Here is a 22409-nt window from a genome sequence, read left to right as displayed (position 1 = left end):
GTGTGTACCCATACATCGACATGGACAACGTGAATTTGGAACGTATTGATGAAATCACACAGACGAAGAGTTAGTAAAACATGAATTATCTCTTATAAAACTATTGCCTACTTCTACTTTCATTTTCATTATATATGTAATCGATTATTGTCAGCATAACGTTACGTACATTGACCGGTCTACAGACAGTTTATTTCATTGATTAATATTGCAATTTTGAATTATATTAGAGCATTGTTAAGTCTTCAAAGGCTTTTCGAAATTCCTGGGAAAACGGAGCTGATGGACTGAATAAACATACACATTCTTTTACTGGTAACTCTTCCTCGGTTCATTATACATTTTGAAGATAATAAAACACAGGATTTCGGGTTACAGGGGGCACATTTTATTATGGAACTGAAATGCAACATTAAGTCTTTTTATATTGTGTCTGGACCCCATCTCATTTCCTAGATTTTTTGTTTTTGGCCATGTTTCTTGCACCAGAAGAAATTGAAGGATTGCAGATTTGTACATGGATGTATAAGTATGGGGCCTGGTGTTCAGTTTTAGGTTCGATCAAAGAAAAAAAAATGTTTGTTTTTGAAACTGATTGGAAAGGAAAATTGCTATTGCCTTTTTTAAAGTTACTTATAAATTATTTTCATGTTCATATCTTTTGTATGCTCCAGTATGTCCTTATTCTGCATGTTGTAATGTTAATGTTAATTCTAATCAAAGTCTTATTTTGGGCTTAGTGTGAAATTAATTTTTAAATACTAATAAATAATGTTTTTACATCCAGATTCATTACAGCAGTATGTATTGGACAACCACATGGAAGACCTTGTCCAGATTTTATTGGAAGAAGATGATGAAGATCATTACTCTATTTCTGTTCAGTAAGCACTGTCATTATAGCTCTAACAATTTGAAATAACACATGAAATTTATCTAATAAAGATGTCATTCTTCGTTATACAAATTTTGGAAAATAATCATGGATTTTGCTTTCCTTTGGAAAAAAACAAAATAAGACTCTGTTTTTCTGCTAGGCTGCAAAACAAGGCAAACAATCACTGTCATGTGATTGTAATTATCAGCTGCTTGTTACCAAATTTCTTTAGAATAAAATCTTTTACTGTCATACATTATATAGTCAGCAGTGGACACCAGTGGGAATATCACCTTAGTGACAAACAACATTCAGTGTTTTGGAATCTAAATTGCATCCAAAAAATCAGTTAAATTCGTGTACATACATATATACAGGTATATATGTATATACAGGTATATCTATTTGAAAAGAATAAAACCAACTCGACAAATGTATTCTGCTAACGTTTTCACAACATCATTGCTTTGTCCCAGTTTGAAATAAGTTAAATTCATGTACATTTATATATATATTTGTTTTTTTCAGTGCTTTGTCCTTGTTTGAAATTGACATGTCAATTTGTGACATGCTCCTGTCCCAGTCTGAGAAGCTACTTCCTATCTTTGATGCTGCCTTGGTGGAGGCACAGACTTGTCTGATGGAGAAACATCCTGAAAAGCATCAAATGGTAGGTACTAGTTAATAGACTTTACCAGCTCTTCACATGAATTTCCAAAATTTCATCCAAAAAATTCCATTATCATTTTTTGTTTGTAGATAAGAAATAAAGTTGTTCTATGTGTTGTTCTTGTAGAGTCTAAAGAAAAATGTTCATGGCCGAGTGATGTCACTACCTGTCTGTCCAGAGCTGACCAGGACAACTTTGCCTCGGACATCAGATGTTGGCAGTTTTTTATCTGTTAATGGTAAATATTCAAATACAGCTTGTGCTGTGACATTTTCATAGTACCAGATAATATATGTGGAAGTGTTTGTAAAAACAAGTTCATCTCATCGCTTATAAATCTGATAATGTTTTGTATTATGAGGTGTAAGAAAATTCATTTGTTTGATTTTAACACACATGTCATGATTATTGCTTAGACCTTAACTAGCTAGATCTGGTACAAAATCTAGATATTATCAAGTATATTTTGACAAGATCTAGATATTATCAAGTTTATTTTGACAAGATCTAGATATTATCAAGTTTATTTTGACAAGATCTAGATATTATCAAGTATATTTTGACAAGATCTAGATATTATCAAGTATATTTTGACAAGATCTAGATATTATCAAGTATATTTTGACAAGATCTAGATATTATCAAGTATATTTTGACAAGATCTAGATATTATCAAGTATATTTTGACAAGATCTAGATATTATCAAGTATATTTTGAAAAGATCTAGATATTATCAAGTTTATTTTGACAAGATCTAGATAAGTATATTCCTATGATGTATAGTTATAGTCAAGTTTATTTTTACAAGATCTAGATATTATCAAGTATATTTTCATTAGAAGTTTATTTTTACAAGATCTAGATATAATCAAGTATATCTTTATGATATGTAATGGACTCTGATTTCACTGTAATGTAAAAAAGCTTTTTAGGAGTAATAATAATTTTATCATTGGGATTAAAAATTTCACAACATTAAAGTAAAAGGACAGAGTGGCCTAGGTATAGTAAGATTAAAGATTTTTTTATATCGGCATAAGTTATAAAACAAAGATATAATTGCAGAAGTAACATTTAAATCCTGTCCAAAAATATCATGGTTGTTAATATAAGGTAAAGACATTGATTATTCAAGTCTGCTTAGAGGTATAAATCAGTACCCTCTTGCTTTGAACTATGAAGAAATATGTGTCTTAGCTATTTCCAATGGAGAAAACCACAGTGATAATGATCAGTTGATCTGTAGTGACCTGTCTACATACAGTTGTAATAACTTTGAAGTATTCTACTTATGTTCCATTTCTACAGGTACTGTGATCCGCACAACTGTGATGAAGATGTTAGAGTTTGAGAAAGATTACATCTGTACTAAGTGTCGATCTGTTATCTCTGTTAGGGTCAGTACAAAAAGATTTCTCCTTTTAATTGTCACCCATAATTATTCCTGCATGACAAGTTGACATGGGGATATCAGGATTTACAATTACATAAAAAGGGACAATCTCACCCTGCCAAATTTGTTTTTTCTTCCGGTGTCCTGAAACTTCACAAACAAGCTCACATGTTTTGTTTCTTTACTAGTTAACATATCATTGATTTTTATGTCTAAGATATATGATTACCATGGAAATACTTGCAATGTTTACCGGCATCATTTCTTATAGGAATTAATGTGTCTTCATTTGATTACCATCCTGAATTATACTTATCAAATATTGGCACCCTATAATTATCTCCCTTTGGTTATCATCTTATAATATAGGTCCAAAAACTGGCACTCTATAGTTATTTCCTTTTTATTGTCATCCTTTACTTAAGTTTTCAAATATTGGCACCCTTTAGTCAATCCCTTTGTTTACCATGCAATAGTTATCATCTTATCCTTACATGTTGTCAGCATATAGTTATCTCCCCTTGGTGATAATGTTGTAGGTCTTCAAATTCCTACCAGTAGCGGTTTGCACCTGTAGTTATCTCCCCTTGATGATAAACTTATAGCTGTCACACTACTTTTACGAATTGTCACTCTGTATCTCCCAGTCAAAATCATCTTGTATTTGTAACCTTGTCATGAAATTTTGTCATCTGTAAACTTCTTTTATTTTGTTTTGCTATAGTATTGATGTTTATTTTATATATTGTACAATATAAATCACATGTACTACATACATGTATTTTGCAGTTTCATGAAATCAAAACTGTCCTTTCTTAACCAGTGTTTATGTCTGTTACAATATTTGTTCCAAATTTTTGTCATCCTTTTTACTGAAATATTTCAACTTTTTATTTTCAGGCAGATTTTGAGCAGTTTTATGCAGTTTCCAAACCCAGTAAATGTACCAATGAAATCTGTAACTCCACCACATTCTCTCCTCTCTGTGATACAGGTGTGTGTAGTTTGACAAATTAAACATAGCAATTAACAACACGTTAAATTATAGATTGTCTAGACAACACCTAAACATATGGTGCAATTTCAATGAAACTAAACAGAAATGCTGACAACCAAGATCAGTTGTGCTTGCAGTTTTTTTTCAAAGCAGAAATTTGGGGTGCCATGGTAACAAGCATCTATAAACACGTTTTTATGTAATGGCTGTAACTCAGCAATCCTTTGATCAATTTCATTGAAGTTTGGTCAAGTGGTGTAACTTTTAAATGCATGTGATTTGCCACTTCTGGTGTTTCCAGAACCATTACTATGGAAACATGATGGAGGTTTCTGATTGGTTGAAATTGAGATATTGTCTGATTGAGATAAAAATTGATATATAAGGGTTTTGAGGGAAGGTAATTGCAATGGTGCCTTTTTCAAGAGACTTCGTAATCAGATGGGTAAGGGTTAGTGGTATTGGTATTACTTGGCCATCCTGGCTGACAACAGTTCTAGTTGTTACTTGTAGAGTGTTTTGATGAAAGGAAATTCCTGGGATCAGACTCTGGATCACTGATCCTTATTCACAAACATTTACATCCAGAAGTTGTTAATGCTTAGCATCATAATAAGTCAAATATGAAGACTTGACATTAAAGGGTAGTCACTCTAAGCTATAGAACTGTTTACATTGCTATATTATTTGTGTATAGATATATCTGTTCCATGATACAGCTCTGAAGTAAAATGCTAAGTTATATTTTGTGCATTGCTACATATCACATTCAAAATTGGACTTTGTAATAATCACACATAAACATATTTCAGTGTTGAACACTGTGTGTGGTACTCCTCTGTTTGGTGTGGGACTCATTAATTGGGAGAGGGTCTTACAGATTTTGATGGGACTCACCCATTTCAGAAAACCTTGAGACCAGTATTTACTGGTTCAAAATTCTACAGAACTAATTGTTACTACCTTGATCAGGTTCACAGCCACTGAAATGTCGAAACTACCAGGAGATTAAGGTACAGGAACAGGTCCAGAAGCTAGCAGTGGGTACCATACCCCGATCTATGTGGATCACACTGGAAGATGACTTGGTGGATATTTGTAAGGCTGGTGATGATGTCATTATCTGGTAAGATACTATTATATATCATCGGGGAATTCCTTTTGAATGAAAAAGTACTTCCTTAAGGTACAACAGACATGTACACTAAATAGCCGTGGAAAGAATTCATTTGAAGAAAATGAAAAATGAAAATTTTGTTCTAAACTTATTTTTCTTGGGTATTTCAATGTTTATCCAACAGGAGACAATATCATCAAACAAATGATTTACCTCCAGTGAAGCTCTGCTGTACTTAGATATACAGTTTTTGCAATAATAGTTTTATCTGTTTTATATAACATGTATTTTGAAACATTTTCTTGTGGTTGGTAATGTAAATAGTAGAAGATTAGAGTGTGACATTTTCAATGACTACATGGTCACCTTCATCAGACAAATGACCAGTGTTGAGGGTACTAGCACAGACGTGTGTAGTGTATGAGATGGTACGGATCGGCCAACTCTTTTGGCTGCACTATAATCCTGTGTACGCTCCACAGTGATCATTTGTCTGATAAAGGTGACCATGTAGTGATTGAAATGTCCCATTCTAATATTAAACTGGTTGTGTTATATGAACTTTTATTCTGTATACTACATGTAGTGTGTGATTTATCTTTTTTAATTATCCACAAGAGGATATATGTAAATATACATGTGTATGACAGTCGCAGCTGTTTTTTTTAACTATTATCTCTCTTCTACAGTGGAACAGTGCTGAGACGATGGAGACCTGTGACTGCTGATGCTCGCTGTGAAATTGAGATTGTCTTGAAAGCAAACCATGTCTTAGTGACAAACGAACAGAGGAACACGGTGTTGATCACTCAGGAAGTTGTAAGTGTACATTGTATTACTGGCAATTCCTGACTAGTGTGCAGCTTTTATTAAGTAATAAGACATTTTTGATATATCATACTATAATCATGTTATTTAATCTCCCATTCTATAGAAAAAAGAGATAGCCACCTTTTGGGAACAGCACAAATCCTGTCCACTGAAAGGTCGTAACCAGATTTTGGCTAGCCTATGTCCACAGGTGTATGGGTTGTATGTGGTCAAGCTGGCAGTCGCAGTGGTGTTGGCTGGAGGGGTACAGGTCAGTACAGATAATAATGGATGACCAACATTGTCCCTTAAGTGGATATTATCACCTTAGTGTTGAATATACTATAAATATACTTTTAATACTGACTGTCATGAATTCTACATGACAAGTTTGCAACATTTACGTTTTGCGTAAACAGACTATCTTTATGTTACTGAAAAATCATTGATATCTATCTCTGTCTTTATATCTGAAAATTACCTTTCTCAGTTTTTTTTCTGTCTGATCATTTATGAATATAAACTGCAAACAAAAGAAAGTTGATTGAAAGTATCTCCTTCAAAAAATGTTCAAACTGAAGTGGTCTTGATAAGATTTCTTTCATGAGAGGTGATTTTAAAGGAAGTAGTGTTCATGGTATCATGTAGCCTTAAGACAAATTGCAGAAACAAATAACAGAATAGTTATGCTTACTGTTTTTTCTTAAAGTCTAAGTGTGTTGTTGCCAGTACAAGTACAGGCATGGAAAAGTTGACCCTATGAATAGATTTAATTTATTTGGAATCAAAAACTTCATTCCTTTCAAGTTAAAAAAATTAGTTCCATTTGTTATTGGTGTAAATATGTTTCATATCTTTATGTTCTATCTACAGTTAGAGTAAACATCTAGGATTATTTTAATATGAAAATAACTTTTGCAGAGGATTGATGAGTCTGGAACTCGTGTACGAGGAGAAATACATATGCTTATGGTTGGAGACCCAGGTAGTCTATTCTCTCTCTTTTATTTCCTGCCTGTTAGCTGATCAATAATTTGCCAGGTGTAACATTATTCAAAAACATGTATAAATTAAGTTACGAATAAGAATATTACACAAATAGAGCCAAGGGCTGTTGTTTAAACACACAAAGTAAGTTTCAAGTCCAAGCTCTGATGGACAGGAAATGTTGCTGAAAATTAAATAATCAGAGGTTGTATGTAATTAGAATATTTATCTGTCTGATGTAATAAAAGCATTTGTCAGTCTAATTTAATTACAATATTTGTCATATCAATCACCCACGATTAAACTTTATAATTTGTGCTGTTAGAGTTGCCTGATATAACCTTTTTGTAAAAGAATAAGACCTGGAACTGATTAGGTACCAAACAATATCTTAACTTACACATAGAGAAATCCTTATGAGTAAGACATAAATATCTGTTTATATAACATGTGGATGCTGTTGTTATTCTACAGAGGTCTAAGAACATAACCTTGAAAGAAGTCTTGGATGATCTGTTTCAGGCATAATGTACATTATGACTGTATGTAAATGTAATTACTTGACTTGCTTAATACAAACAGGTACTGGAAAGTCACAGTTTATGAAATATGCATCAAAGATAACACCTAGATCTGTACTGACCACAGGAATAGGGAGCACCAGTGCTGGCCTCACTGTCACAGCAGTCAAGGTAGAGTAACAGAAAGTAATGACCATGTATGGAGTATTAGTGGTCTTGCTGTCAGAGCAGTCAAGATGGAATAAAAGTACTGACCACAAATATAGGGACTGACAGTGCTGGTCTTACTGCCATAGCGGTTAAGCAAGAGAAACGGTATTCAATAAAGGGTGTCTTTATGCTGGTTCTGACCAGAGATGTAGTACATACTAGTGGTGTCACTGTCACAGCGGTCAAGGTAGAGTAAAAGTTCTGACCAGAGATATAGTACATACTAATGGTGTCACTGTCACAGCGGTCAAGATAGAGTAAAATTTCTGACCATAGATATAGTACATACTAGTGGTGTCACTGTCACAGCGGTCAAGGTAGAGTAAAAGTTCTGACCAGAGATATAGTACATACTAGTGGTGTCACTGTCACAGCGGTCAAGGTAGAGTAAAAGTTCTGACCATAGATATAGTACATACTAGTGGTGTCACTGTCACAGCGGTCAAGGTAGAGTAAATTTCTGATCATAGATATAGTACATACTAGTGGTGTCACTGTTACAGTGGTCAAGGTAGAGTAAAAGTTCTGACCAGAGATATAGTATATACTAGTGGCATCTCTGTCACAGTGGTCAAGGTAGCATAAAAGTTCTGACCATAGATATAGTACATACTAGTGGTGTCACTGTCGCAGCGGTCAAGGTAGAGTAAATTTCTGACCAGAGATATACTACATACTAGTGGTGTCACTGTTACAGCGGTCTAGGTAGAGTAAAGTTCTGACCAGAGATATAGTACATACTAGTGGTGTCACTGTCACAGCGGTCAAGGTAGAGTAAAGTTCTGACCATAGATATAGTACATACTAGTGGTGTCACTGTCACAGCGGTCAAGGTAGAGTAAAAGTTCTGACCATAGATATAGTACATACTAGTGGTGTCACTGTCACAGCGGTCAAGGTAGAGTAAAAGTTCTGACCATAGATATACTACATACTAGTGGTGTCACTGTCACAGCGGTCAAGGTAGAGTACAAGTTCTGACCAGAGATATAGTACATACTAGTGGTGTCACTGTCACAGCGGTCAAGGTAGAGTAAAAGTTCTGACCATAGATATACTACATACCAGTGGTGTCACTGTCACAGCGGTCAAGGTAGAGTAAAAGTTCTGACCATAGATATAGTACATACTAGTGGTGTCACTGTCACAGCGGTCAAGGTAGAGTAAAAGTTCTGACCATAGATATAGTACATACTAGTGGTGTCACTGTCACAGCGGTCAAGGTAGAGTAAAAGTTCTGACCATAGATATAGTACATACTAGTGGTGTCACTATCACAGCGTTTAAAGTAAAGTGAAAGTAAGACAGCCATTTACCACATAATGATTATTTATGGTGTTGGTGAGGTGAATGTTTAATACTAATGAGCAAAATTTGAATATTTGTAAGTTTATTGATAAATTTTAAAATCATTAAATTTTTTTCTAAAACATTTCATTATACCAGTTACAGTCATATCAATTAATTTCGCTATGGTTTTATTAACACTTGTTTGAGATACAAATCTTATAAGATGTGAATATGATTTCTGCAGGACAGTGGTGAGTGGCAGTTGGAGGCAGGGGCCTTGGTGCTGGCAGATGGCGGACTTTGCTGCATTGATGAGTTTAACAGTATCCGGGAACATGACAAGGCCAGCATACATGAGGCCATGGAACAACAGTCTATCAGTGTAGCCAAGGTCAGGGTCATAGTTTAACCTTTAACTGGGTCAAAAGTCAGGGTGCAGTCAATATAACCTTTAACAAGGATCAAAGTTGGTGTGACTACTGCTATATTTTTCATCCTTTAATAGCCAGGGTCATGTGGAGGTTAAATCTCCTTGTAGGAACTAGTTGCTACCTCACTTAAAATTTACACATCTGGGATCTTCTTCTGAGAGGGCCAAGGTCAGGGTTAAAGTCGATGTAGCCTTGAGCTTGGACTGAGGTCAGTGTCACTGTCAATGTAACCTTTAAATAAGGTCAAGTTCAGGGCATAGTCCATATAACCTTCGATGAGTGTTACTGTCTGTGTCACAGTCAATGCAAGTCATGTATTTAGCTGAGGCCAAAATCAGTAAATGGAACAATTAATTACTCTCAATGTCTGGTCTGTCAGCAGTGTTACGTCAGGGTCCAACAAAAAGATGCTTTTAGCCAAGAAAGTATAAATTTAATTGTTGGCTGGATAATTCTTCAGTGATTGACAATCAAAGGAAAGGCAATTTTCACTGAAGTCAAGGGCATGAAGGTTATAGGTTACTTTCAGCTAAGGTTAAGGTTACAGGCATCAGTAATGGAAACTTACACTGAGACTATTATCAGAGTTATGAATGATTCAATTTTTTACATACATGATGAAGATTGCAGTCAATGGCATCATTAACACTAACTGAAATTAAACCCCTTTATCTTAAATGTTGTAGCTGTTGAAGTCAGGGGTAAGTCTGGTCACTGTTTAATATATGTTCACATTGTTGAAGTTAAACATATGTGTGATTATGTTTTATTTTTGTTTCCTCTGACTTAATTATCAGGCAGGAATGGTATGTAAACTGGACACCAGAACTACTATACTGGCAGCTACAAACCCCAAGGGACACTACGACCCAAATGAGGTAGCAACATTTTCACCTGGCTTATATTTATTTGTACCCAACAGAAGGAATTCTGCCTGATATTGATTCCCTGATAAAGATTACGTTTTATTCCTTTCTTATGCTAGTGGTGAGAAAATTAAATTTGATCTGTCATTTGATGTTCATTGTTGGAAAATGTTTGATAACATCAAAACACAAATAAAGAATTTTGACCAACTCTAGTCTACTGATTCAGCATTGTTGAATGATGGATCCAGATAAATGGCAAACAGAAGAAAGAATTTTGATCAAGGAAATACAACACAAGGGTATAGGAAATACAACACAAGGATATAGGAAATACAACACAAGGGTATAGGAAATACAACACAAGGGTATAGGAAATACAACACAAGGGTATAGGAACTACAACACAAGGGTATAGGAAATACAACACAAGGGTATAGGAAATACAACACAAGGGTATAGGAAATACAACACAAGGGTATAGGAAATACAACACAAGGGTATAATGCAACACACAGGTACAACACACAGGGTATAGGAAATACAACACAAGGAAATACAACACAAGGGTACAGGAAATACAACACAAGGGTACAGGAAATACAACAAAAAGGTACAGGAAATACAACACAAAGGTACAGGAAATACAACACAAGAATACAGGAAATACAACACAAGGGTATAGGAAATACAACACAAGGGTATAGGAAATACAACACACAGGTACAGGAAATACAACACAAGGGTACAGGAAATACAACACAAGGAAATACAACACAAGGGTATAGGAAATACAACACAAGGGTATAGGAAATACAACACAAGGAAGGAAATACAACACAAGGGTATAGGAAATACAACACAAGGGTAAATACAACACACGGGTACAGGAAATACAACACAAGGGTAAATACAACACAAGGGTATAGGAAATACAACACAAAGGTACAGGAAAAATACAACACAAGGAAATACAACACAAGGGTATAGGAAATACAACACAAGGGTATAGGAAATACAACACAAGGGTATAGGAAATACAACACAAGGGTATAGGAAATACAACACAAGGGTATAGGAAATACAACACACAGGTACAGGAAATACAACACAAGGGTACAGGAAATACAACACAAGGGTATAGGAAATACAACACAAGGGTACAGGAAATACAACACAAGGGTACAGGAAATACAACACAAGGGTACAGGAAATACAACATAAAGGTACAGGAAATACAACTCATGGGTATAGGAAATACAACACAAGGATATAGGAAATACAACACAAGGGTATAGGAAATACAACACAAAGGTACAGGAAATACAACACAAGAATACAGGAAATACAACACAAGGGTACAGGAAATACAACACAGGGTACAGGAAATGCAACACAAGGGTACAGGAAATACAACACATGGATATAGGAAATACAACACAAGGGTATAGGAAATACAATACATGGATATAGGAAATACAACACAAGGGTATAGGAAATACAATACATGGATATAGGAAATACAAGACAAGGGTATAGGAAATACAACACAAGGGTATAGGAAATACAACACAAGGATATAGGGTTGCTTGATTTTTTGTCATTCTCATCCAAATGTCATTTTCTTCAAAAATCAGGAAACAAAATGAAATGTTTATTTATATTTGGGGTCCAAAATTGAGAAAAGTGATTCATCAATTCAACATTTACTCATTACAAATTTGTGATGGGTGATGACTAATTCATTGAAAATTTTGTTGATTTCTGTGAAAAACTTATGAGTAATACTGAAAAGGAGTACTTTAGCAATGGAAAATATGTTGAAAATTTTTGAGCTAAAAAATTAATCACAACATCAAAGCCATCACAAATTGTAGTCTACAGGAAAAAATTCTACAGAATGTCATATTAGGCACTCCACTATGGACAAAATACAATTATTGTTAATAAATTATTTAAAAATTCAAAATACATTACATTGGACTTTATTTCATATTGAATTATTCCCTACTTCCGGTCAGACACGAGTGTCCTATACATCTTTAAATTACCATTCTTAGTATTGTTATTGTGAATGAAACTTTACCCTGTATTTAGGAATCAAGTTCAGATGTTTTGACCCACACACCAAAGTTTTTATACTTTATAATAGAAATTTTTCTGTTAAAATTTCAGAGTCTAATAAAAAGTGCACAAAAATAATCATGCTGAATCTTTATCAATATGAAATACATATATCATCATTTACATATCTAATTTTTCCATCCAATTAAAAAACGAAGAGTTGCAGTAATATCCTGTGTAGAATGGTGTCTCTCTTGTGTTGGCAGTCGTTATGTGTGAATGTGGCTCTAGCCAGTCCACTCCTGAGTCGATTTGACCTTGTCCTTGTCCTACTGGATACTCAGAATGAGGATTGGGATCGGGTTGTGTCCAGCTTCATTCTAGAAAACAAAGATCCACTCGGTGAGTTGTGGTACACTGGTTAATCAGATCAGTTATTAATCATCAGGCCCTGGTTGGTCAGTGGTTAATGAATTAATCATTCGTCATCAGGCCCTGGTTGCTCAAAGGTTAGAGTGAACCAGTGGTAGTCATCAGGTCCTTTTAATCTCTAACCAGTCTTTGAGCAACTGGGTCCAGTTGTAGCTAACAACTTACTGTAACTGTGGTCGTGTGGTGTTAAAGGGTATGTGGATCACCTTGCTCACCACATGCTTTTTTCCTGATACACCAGTTTCCTCCAGCAGTAAGATGTCCTGTATGCTTATATCTAGGCCAACAAGAGTGATTGATATTAGCTTTAAGGTTGTTTCATTATTGTTGTAAAATAAGTAAAAATGGAGAAAGACATGAACTTCTCTTTTCTTCTAAAAATTATTGTTGAACTATTAATTTGTTTGTAAAAACATATGAATAACATAGGATACCATTTTGTTAGCTACAGTATCCCTATAGTCAGGTGTCAATATATCAGGTTTCTTGCTAAATTCAGTACATGATTTAATACCTGTAGGTGACATCGACATGAAGCAGTTATGGGGGATAGAGAAAATGCAGGCTTACCTGTCTCTGGTCAAGTCTATAAACCCTCAACTGACTGAGGACTCAAGCAGGTAAAAAAATCTTCCATTTGTTATAAAAGCATGTTCTTGTACCATATCATCATCACATGATTGTCATTATGCAGGAGTTATCACAACACGATCATCATGTTTTAGTGAGAATATTTTATGCCTATTGTAGGGTCCTTAGAGAGTACTACCGAGCCCAGAGAGGAGCAGATGACAGGAACGCTGCCAGAACGACTATGAGACTTTTACAGAGTATGATACGGCTGTCACAGGGTATATATATAGGAAATTGGAAAACTATTTAAAACAAATTTGATAGTTCAAATTCAAAATAAGTTGGGAAGGTTTTGGTGTGAGTCATTGGTACCTTAATTGTTGCTATGTTATTTAGGAGTGTTAATTCTTTTGTGTTCTACTTTGTTTGTATCTAATTAATATGCCATTTTGACGACTACATGGTACACAGTGGGACCATTCTGTAGTCACATCTGCATTTCATGTTTAATCCTACACTGTTAAATATTGGCAAGGGGAATTGGATTCCATTTCAGTTGACAACTTCTCGCAATTACCGACATCATTCCTGCAGGTACTTGAAGGAAAGATGTGCTAAATCTAAAATTTTTGCTAGAGTTATGGCCCTTAACACTTAAAAGTTTTGCTTCATAAAACTTGTTTGTGCAACTCTTCAATATGGTATGTTGATTGTTGTTGTAACTTTGCACAGAGAAGTTAAAGTACAACATATAATGATGTGCATGAAGGAAGGAAATTATACTGAAATCGATTCTGCTGCAAATTATGCACCTTATTTTTGAACACGACACTGGCACTTTAAATTCATGTATTTACAAAAATGCTGGTACATGTATGCATATTCATTAACAACAAATGTTAGGTAGAATTTAGGACATCATCTTTGTGTGATGGGTAATTAGTTTCAATCAGACAATGCTAGGTTTTGACTTAATGCAACACGGGAGAAATTAAGTAATTGATTGCAATACCTTGGATATCCAGCCGTAGTATGACGGTAGGAAAATGTGTCAGTAGAGATTCTGTCTTTCTTCAATTTAAATGAATACACTATCCTTGAAGTGATGAAGATATGTTGATGAAATTAAATTAACTCACAGACAATGTATGCATTGTGGTCACTGATTTCACTTCTAAACCAAAGATGAAACAAAGTAAATGAAAATATTGGCATAAATTATGTGCTATAATTTTTTTTCATTACAAGAATGAATTCACAGATAGAATCAGTAAACAGCTTATGGTGTTTGACAAGATAATTATACCCTCGAGTGATATCCAAGGTAATACCAATGTGATGAATTTCTAACCTCTCCTATAATTTGAAGTCTCACCATATGATACTGTAGAGATATGTGATTGGATTTGAACATGTCTCCCTGGTTATGCTAGTGTTACAGAAAAAATCATGATTTGACATGATTTGTAATGCCATTGAATCAAATTCATGAGAAACAATTAAAATCAAAATCAAATAAGTCACACCTTCAGCCCTTTTTTTTTATCCCAATGTATCAAAATATGAAATTTTAATAGTAGTGAATTATTTAGCCTACCAACAGAGATGTTGGGCTATTCAAATCACCTTGCATCTTTGGTCTTTTGCCAGACAATGTCCGACAATTCTTGTGATCATTATTTCTTGAGAGGTGCAGGATGGATCTAGCTGTTTCCTTTTAATTTGGAAACTGATCGGAAAAAACAAATGGCTGACAGGTAGCCGTCTCGGATTTTTAAGAGTGGAAACACAAAATGGACCTTCCTCAAATCTTATATTTAGGTTCGTCTTAGTTCCCAGTTGTACCATATCAATTTTGGTACAGATCAGACTAACAAATTGGCACAGGTTTGTTATGGCTATTTCATGAAAAGTACGGGATGGATCATTCTCATATTTCATATTTAGGGTGCCCTTTGTCCCTTGTTGTGCCATTTCGATTTTAGACATAAAAAAAAAAAAAAAATGAGATGGTGGACAGGTGGCCATTTGAAAGCTATTTTTTGAGAACTACTTTATGGATAGTTCTCAAATTCTTTTGTAGGTGAACCTTGACTTCTTTGTACATTGCATGTTTTGGGACTGATCAGAAATAAGAAGTCATCCTTAATCTAGACACTTTTAGTTTGTAGATATCAATTTCTTGAGAAGCACTAGACAGATTATTCACTCTTAAATTCTATATCTAATAACAATAATAATTAATAACAATTAATATTAATTGTGCAAAAGCAATATTGCCAAGGGTTGGCCATCTTGGACTTTGACAAATCAGGCTTATTCTCATGATTCCCCTGAAAAATACTTAAAGAAATATTCATAAATTCTGTGTCTTTTTCATTAATTTACATGTCAATACAACAAATAGTTTAGAGAGAGAAAAAAAAAAAAAAAAAACAGAACAAAACCTAAAACAAGGAAAAAGATCCAACTTACATAGTACTACTTAGGATCCTAAATGTTGGTGCCAAGATCCCTCTGGGATCTCTTATATTACTCTCTCACTTGTAGCTCATGCTCGTCTGATGTTTCGAGACACAGTGACAGTCCAAGATGCTGTTTTAGCTGTTACTTTGATGGAGTCCTCTATGCAGGTAACTAATCCTGGACCAGTATTGTGTGCAGAACTTAATGTAAAGCAATATTGTTCTTTCTTCATTTTAAAATGTTTGGCTGGAGATGAGGAGTGATGTGATACAATGAGATTGGCCGGAGATTAGGAGTGATTTGATGTGTTTGGTTGGAAATGAGGAGTGATTTGATGTGTTTGGTTGGAAATGAGGAGTGATTTGATGTGTTTGGTTGGAAATGAGGAATGATTTGATACGATGTGTTTGGTTGGAAATGAGGAGTGATTTGATGAGTTTGGTTGGAGATGAGGAGTGATTTGATGTGTTTGGTTGGAGATGAGGAGTGATTTGATGTGTTTGGTTGCAGATGAGGAGGGATTTAATGTGTTTGGTTGGAGATGAGTGATATAATACGATGTTTGGTTGGAAATGAGGAGTGATTTGATGAGTTTGGTTGGAGATGAGGAGTGATTTGATGTGTTTGGTTGGAGATGAGGAGTGATTTGGTGTGTTTGGTTGGAAATGAGGAGTGATTTGATGAGTTTGGTTGGAGATGAGGAGTGATTTGATGTTTGGTGTGAGGAGTTATGATGTGTTTGGTTGGAAATGAGGAGTGATTTGATGTGTTTGGTTGGAGATGAGGAGTGATTTGATGTGTTTGGTTGGAGATGAGGAGTGATTTGATGTGTTTGGTTGGAGATGAGGAGTGATTTGATGTGTTTGGTTGGAGATGAGGAGTGATTGTGTTTGGTTGGAGATGATGTGTGTTTGGTTGGAGATGAGGAGTGATTTGATGTGTTTGGTTGGAGATGAGGAGTGATTTGATGTGTTTGGTTGGAGATGAGGAGTGATTTGATGTGTTTGGTTGGAGATGAGGAGTGATTTGATGTGTTTGGTTGGAGATGAGGAGTGATTTGATGTGTTTGGTTGGAGATGAGGAGTGATTTGATGTGTTTGGTTGGAGATGAGGAGTGATTTGATGTGTTTGGTTGGATATGAGGAGTGATTTGATGTGTTTGGTTGGAGATGAGGAGTGATTTGATGTGTTTGGTTGGAGATGAGGAGTGATTTGATGTGTTTGGTTGGAGATGAGGAGTGATTTGATGTGTTTGATTTGGTTGGAGATGAGGAGTTGATGTTTTGGTTGGAGATGAGGAGTGATTTGATGTGTTTTGGTTGGAGATGAGGAGTGATTTGATGTTGATGTGTTTGGTTGGAGATGAGGAGTGATTTGATGAGTTTGGTTGGAGATTTGAGGAGGAGTGATTTGATGTGTTTGGTTGGAGATGAGGAGTGATTTGATGTGTTTGGTTGGAGATGAGGAGTGATTTGATGTGTTTGGTTGGAGATGAGGAGTGATATGATGTGTTTGGTTGGAAATGAGGAGTGATTTAATACGATGTGTTTGGTTGGAGATGAGGAGTGATATGATGTGTTTGGTTGGAGATGAGGAGTGATTTGATACGATGTGTTTGGTTGGAGATGAGGAGTGATTTGATTTGATGTGTTTGGTTGGAGATGAGGAGTGATATGATGTGTTTGGTTGGAGATGAGGAGTGATTTGATGTGTTTGGTTGGAGATGAGGAGTGATTTGATGTGTTTGGTTGGAGATGAGGAGTGATTTGATGTGTTTGGTTGGAGATGAGGAGTGATTTGATGTGTTTGGTTGGAGATGAGGAGTGATTTGATGTGTTTGGTTGGAGATGAGGAGTGATTTGATTTGATGAGTTTGGTTGGAGATGAGGAGTGATTTGATGTGTTTGGTTGGAGATGAGGAGTGATTTGATGTGTTTGGTTGGAGATGAGGAGGGATTTGATGTGTTTGGTTGGAGATGAGGAGTGATGTGATACAATGTGTTTGGTTGGAAATGAGGAGTGATTTGATGAGTTTGGTTGGAGATGAGGAGTGATTTGATTTGATGTGTTTGGTTGGAGATGAGGAGTGGATGTGTGGTTGGAGATGAGGAGTGATGATGTGTTTGGTTGGAAATGAGGAGTGATTTGATTTGATGTGTTTGGTTGGAGATGAGGAGTGATTTGATGAGAGTTTGGTTGGAGATGAGGAGGAGGGATTTGATACGATGTGTGTTTGGTTGGAGATGAGGAGTGATGTGATTTGATGTGTTTGGTTGGAGATGAGGAGTGATTTGATTTGATGAGTTTGGTTGGAGATGAGGAGTGATTTGATTTGATGAGTTTGGTTGGAGATGAGGAGTGATGTGATGTGTTTGGTTGGAGATGAGGAGTGTTTGGTGGTTGGAGACGAGGAGTGATATGATGTGTTTGGTTGGAAATGAGGAGTGATTTGATTTGATGTGTTTGGTTGGAGATGAGGAGGGATTTGATGTGTTTGGTTGGAGAAGAGGAGTGATATGATGTGTTTGGTTTAAAATGAGGAGTGATTTGATTTGATGTGTTTGGTTGGAGATGAGTGATTTGATATGATGTGTTTGGTTGGAGATGAGGAGTGATTTGATGTGTTTGGTTGGAGATGAGGAGTGATTTGATTTGATGAGTTTGGTTGGAGATGAGGAGTGATGTGATTTGATGAGTTTGGTTGAAGATGAGGAGTGCTGTGATGTGATTGGTAAGGGTTGAGGAGTGAATAACCAATTGTTTACAGTGCTGTGACATTACCATCTTTATAGGGTGCTGCTTTGCTGGGTGGAGTCAACGCTTTACATACTTCCTTCCCGGAGGATGCTGGAGAGGAGTACAAAATACAAGGTAAACACTTATCCTGTAATTGGACCATCTCATTATCTCTGGTACAAACTTAAGGTGTACATGAATGACAGGACAATTAAGTACAGAAGCATTTGTTAATAATTCTACTTTTGAAGCAGAAATAGACCCAGATGGGCTTATTACAAGATATGGGTTGTTGTGAGTATAATGTGATCAGGTCAGTGTGGTAGCACTATAAAGTCAGCTTCAATTCAGGTCCACATTATTACAAGATGGCCATATTCACATACTCACCTCACATACACTGGGAAGTTGTCCTTATGACCAACTTTCTTAAATTTACATGATGATACACTGTGCAGATGTCCAGTTGAAGTTTAAACTGTTTCTGAGGTTAATAAGGCTGATGTTTTAACTTGAAAAAGAACTGGAAACATACTGTCAATCATACATAACATATGGTGATACAACTGGTACAGTTCCCTTGACTGAAATTCAGTGAGAATTCTGCTTAGGAGGTCAATGTCAAATTTTGAGATATTTTACTGATAAATATTTTGTTATGACAGTTTAAAACAAAGTTGACTAAAATCAGATGAGGAAGTGCCTTATCAAATGTCAAGGTCAAAACAAATGTAAAGGTCAAAAGATTCAAAATCAAGGTCACATTTAGTATCCCACAATTAGTAAATATTTTCATCATAGTCTGAAGCAAAGTTGATCAATGAGATTTTGATCAAAAGTAAAGGTCGTTTGGTCGAAGGTCAAGGTCAAATATAAGATATTAGACTATCTTAATGTAAATGTAAGAAATTAAAGATTTGATTTAAATTGAATTAAGAAGCAATTTGACACTTTTGTAATTTATTTAACTTGTGATTAAAATGAAAAATGCCTAGAAATACTGAAGTAAAGATTAGTTCAGAACATTTTGATAATTAAGTGTTTGATATGTTAATTCAAGTTTACTGTGGTTTTCAAATGATGATGCAAAAATAAAATCTGAAATAGAGAAAGTCACTTAATCTGGGGTTTATGTAGTAGTTCTTAATTATGAATGATTTTCTTATTTTAAGTGAAGTACTTGTCAAATTGATATTAATTATCCATTTCTATGATCAGTGAAGAAGGTCATTATGTGAATTGTTCTGTGTTGAAAATGAAAATAATATTTGTTTATTTTCTACTTCTTTGTTGAATAAACCATAATCCCCAGGTATAATTTCATTCTGTGTTGCAGCTGAGATGGTGTTGAATAGACTTAATCTACATGATCTACTGGAGCAGGAGATGGTGAGGCTGAAGGAAGAGGAAGAATCTGGTGGGACTGGGTCTGAGGGAGGGGGCAGTACCCAGGGGCCTGGAAACTGTGAAATCTCACCTTCTGGTCAAAATTCAATAACAGAGACAGAAAATATGCAACAAAATGTGTTCAGATCACAGATAAGTGATAGTTCAGGCTTACTCCAAGGTAAACACCATATAGATGCAGGTCAGAACTTAGGAATTGAACCAATCAGTGATTTGGATATTCAAGGTCATGGAGCAAAAGGCGTGTCTCATGATAACCAAGGAAAAGTGGGACATAAGAATGTAAGACAAGGATCAGCCATGGATGTGAACATTGACAGCCATGAAGTAAAGTCACCAGTGGATCATATGGCTAAATCGGGGAAAGTCAATGTTGTTATGGAGAAAGAAAGATCCAGGCCACAGACTGAAGGAAGCAGAAAATCGTCTTCTGATTCGGACAGCCTTGACTTGGCTCTCACAGATCTGTTAAACACCAGTGTAGATGATAGCTCGTCCAGTATAGGTTCTTTTGCTGCTCCCTCTGTGGGACTGACTCCGACCTTCCTGAGTCCAAGACCTCAAACTTCCACACAACTATCCCAGCGAGAACTGAGGGACCCGAAGGAGTGTCCTAACATCAGTTTGTCTGACATGTCTGACATTGCTGTGTCTCCGGACCATAGATTTCTAACACAGAGAAAAGAGATGATTTCCACTCAATCTGTTACACGGGCAATTCAGAATCGTTTACTAGAAGAGAAAAATAGAAAAATGGTTTCTAAAGAAAACAGCCGAGCATCTGGCTCAGATATATTAGATATATGTGACAAGGACCACCAAGGCAAACTTGTGTATGTGAAAGATACAGGTGTTGATAAACCGAAAGCTGGATCAAAGAAGCTGGTGTCAAAGCTACTCAGTAAAATAGAAGCATCTAAAAATGAGAGAGGGTCATCAGAAAATTTATCTAAATCTGATGAAAACATTGAAAAGAATGCTTGCAAACGGTATTCAAAAGAAAATCAGGAAGTATCTACAAAGACACACACAGACATAGAAATTTCTATGGAAAGCAAAAGTACAGGGGATAGAGCTAACGGTGATGCTAAATGTCACAGTGTGTCGAACAAAACAATGTCAAAGTTATCGAGATTTATGTTTGGTTCCTCCTCAATGTCAACAGCAGACAGAGAGGGTGAAGACTCTGAGATAATTGTAGACGATAGTCTTCTGTCAGATAATTCAGTAGAGGGAAATATCATTAACAAATCTGGGCACAAACGGAAACGCAGTGGACAAGACAGTGGGATGTCTGAAAGCATGCTTTCTGGTCATCTCTGGACAGACGGGATCGAACAATCTTCTCACAGTGTAATTTCATGCTCGCAGTCAACTGATGCTGACAGTAAATTAGAGAAATCATTTGGATTAGGAACAAGTGAATTAGACATTGTAGAAAATTGTAACAAAAAAGCACGGGTTTTGAAAGACAATTTGTTTGTTAAATCTAACCAAAGTAAGCTGGAGTCATTTCCTGCAGATAGAGAGTCAAATAAAATATGTAAGGATTTGAATTTAAGCAAGTTCAAGTTCTCCCGTAAAACTTTGTCATGTAGGTCTGAGCAGGCACCTCAGACTGAAAGTAGTGAAAGTCTGAAAGGTAAACTTTACGACTCAAAGAAAAGTCACCTTATCTCGCACAACAAGGAGCCATCACAAACACTGAACATTGCACAAACCACCTCCAGCTGTCCACAACCATTGAAAACAAGTGCACCTAGTTCATCACAGGTTACACCCAAGATGCCCTGTTCTATGCTAACAAGTCCTGCCTGGCTCACCAGTCTGAACTCCAAGAAGCCATCTCCAATGTTTTCAACATCCAGCAATGTAGATAGTGACTTAGACGACCTTGACCTGGAACTAGACTGAGAAAAAACATAAATCAGACCCAGATTTCTAGAGAGAAAATGTTTATGTCTTACTTAAGACATGTGATTATGTCATGATTGAGAATATGAAGACATGTTCTGTGTGACTTTTCTTGATTTACAAATCATTCTGGTATGACACTGCTCAGGGAGATAGAAAAGATATTAATAAAGATATCATATCATCATCTTACTTTGTTTTTATGTCACCTGGTGTCTAGTGATCGTTGTTTATCTGTTGTTTTGTACATTTTTCATTTGTTCTTTTGTGAATACAATTACAGATTATATCATTAAGATCTCGGTTAAGTTCGTGAATGAGAACGATTAGATCGTAGTTTACAGGTATGGCTCTTTAAAGGTACCATTGGATTTTGTGAATACGATAACTTGAGTAAATATGAACAGATTCCAATGAAACTTTGTATGCAGCCTTGTATCAATTTGTTATCATATCAGATTATTAATTGGTTGATTTGATTGTCAAATACAGAGTTATGGCCCTTCACAGTTTTAGTACCATTGCTCATGTGAACATTATAATAATTTGAGTAAAAAGGAACAGATTTGATGAAATTTAGAATGAAGTCTAATATCAACAACATCTCAGTTGAGTTCAATTATAGGATTGATTAAAATCTAATTTAC

At 35.6% G+C, this 22409-nt stretch overlaps 1 protein-coding gene across 1 annotated transcript; it reads left to right on the top strand.

Moving 5' to 3' along the window:
• The first annotated feature begins 20 nt into the window (after positions 1-20).
• Positions 21-21762, top strand: LOC132553802 (DNA helicase MCM9-like). The gene is made up of 19 exons (XM_060218081.1): positions 21-69; positions 788-884; positions 1406-1547; positions 1674-1785; positions 2857-2945; positions 3842-3935; positions 4911-5064; positions 5745-5874; positions 5990-6136; positions 6787-6850; positions 7435-7544; positions 9118-9264; positions 10102-10182; positions 12501-12636; positions 13187-13286; positions 13417-13517; positions 15790-15872; positions 18498-18576; positions 19778-21762. Exons 1-19 carry the CDS (start codon positions 21-23, stop codon positions 21760-21762), a joined length of 3900 nt encoding a protein of 1299 aa, XP_060074064.1.
• Positions 21763-22409: the final 647 nt, after the last annotated feature.

This window comes from Ylistrum balloti, unplaced genomic scaffold (genome assembly GCF_031769215.1).
Source record: "Ylistrum balloti isolate Yb309-2 unplaced genomic scaffold, AGI_CSIRO_Ybal_v1 Utg370354, whole genome shotgun sequence".
Taxonomy (NCBI): Eukaryota; Metazoa; Mollusca; class Bivalvia; order Pectinida; family Pectinidae; genus Ylistrum; species Ylistrum balloti.
This window is presented reverse-complemented; position numbering and strand designations above follow the sequence as displayed.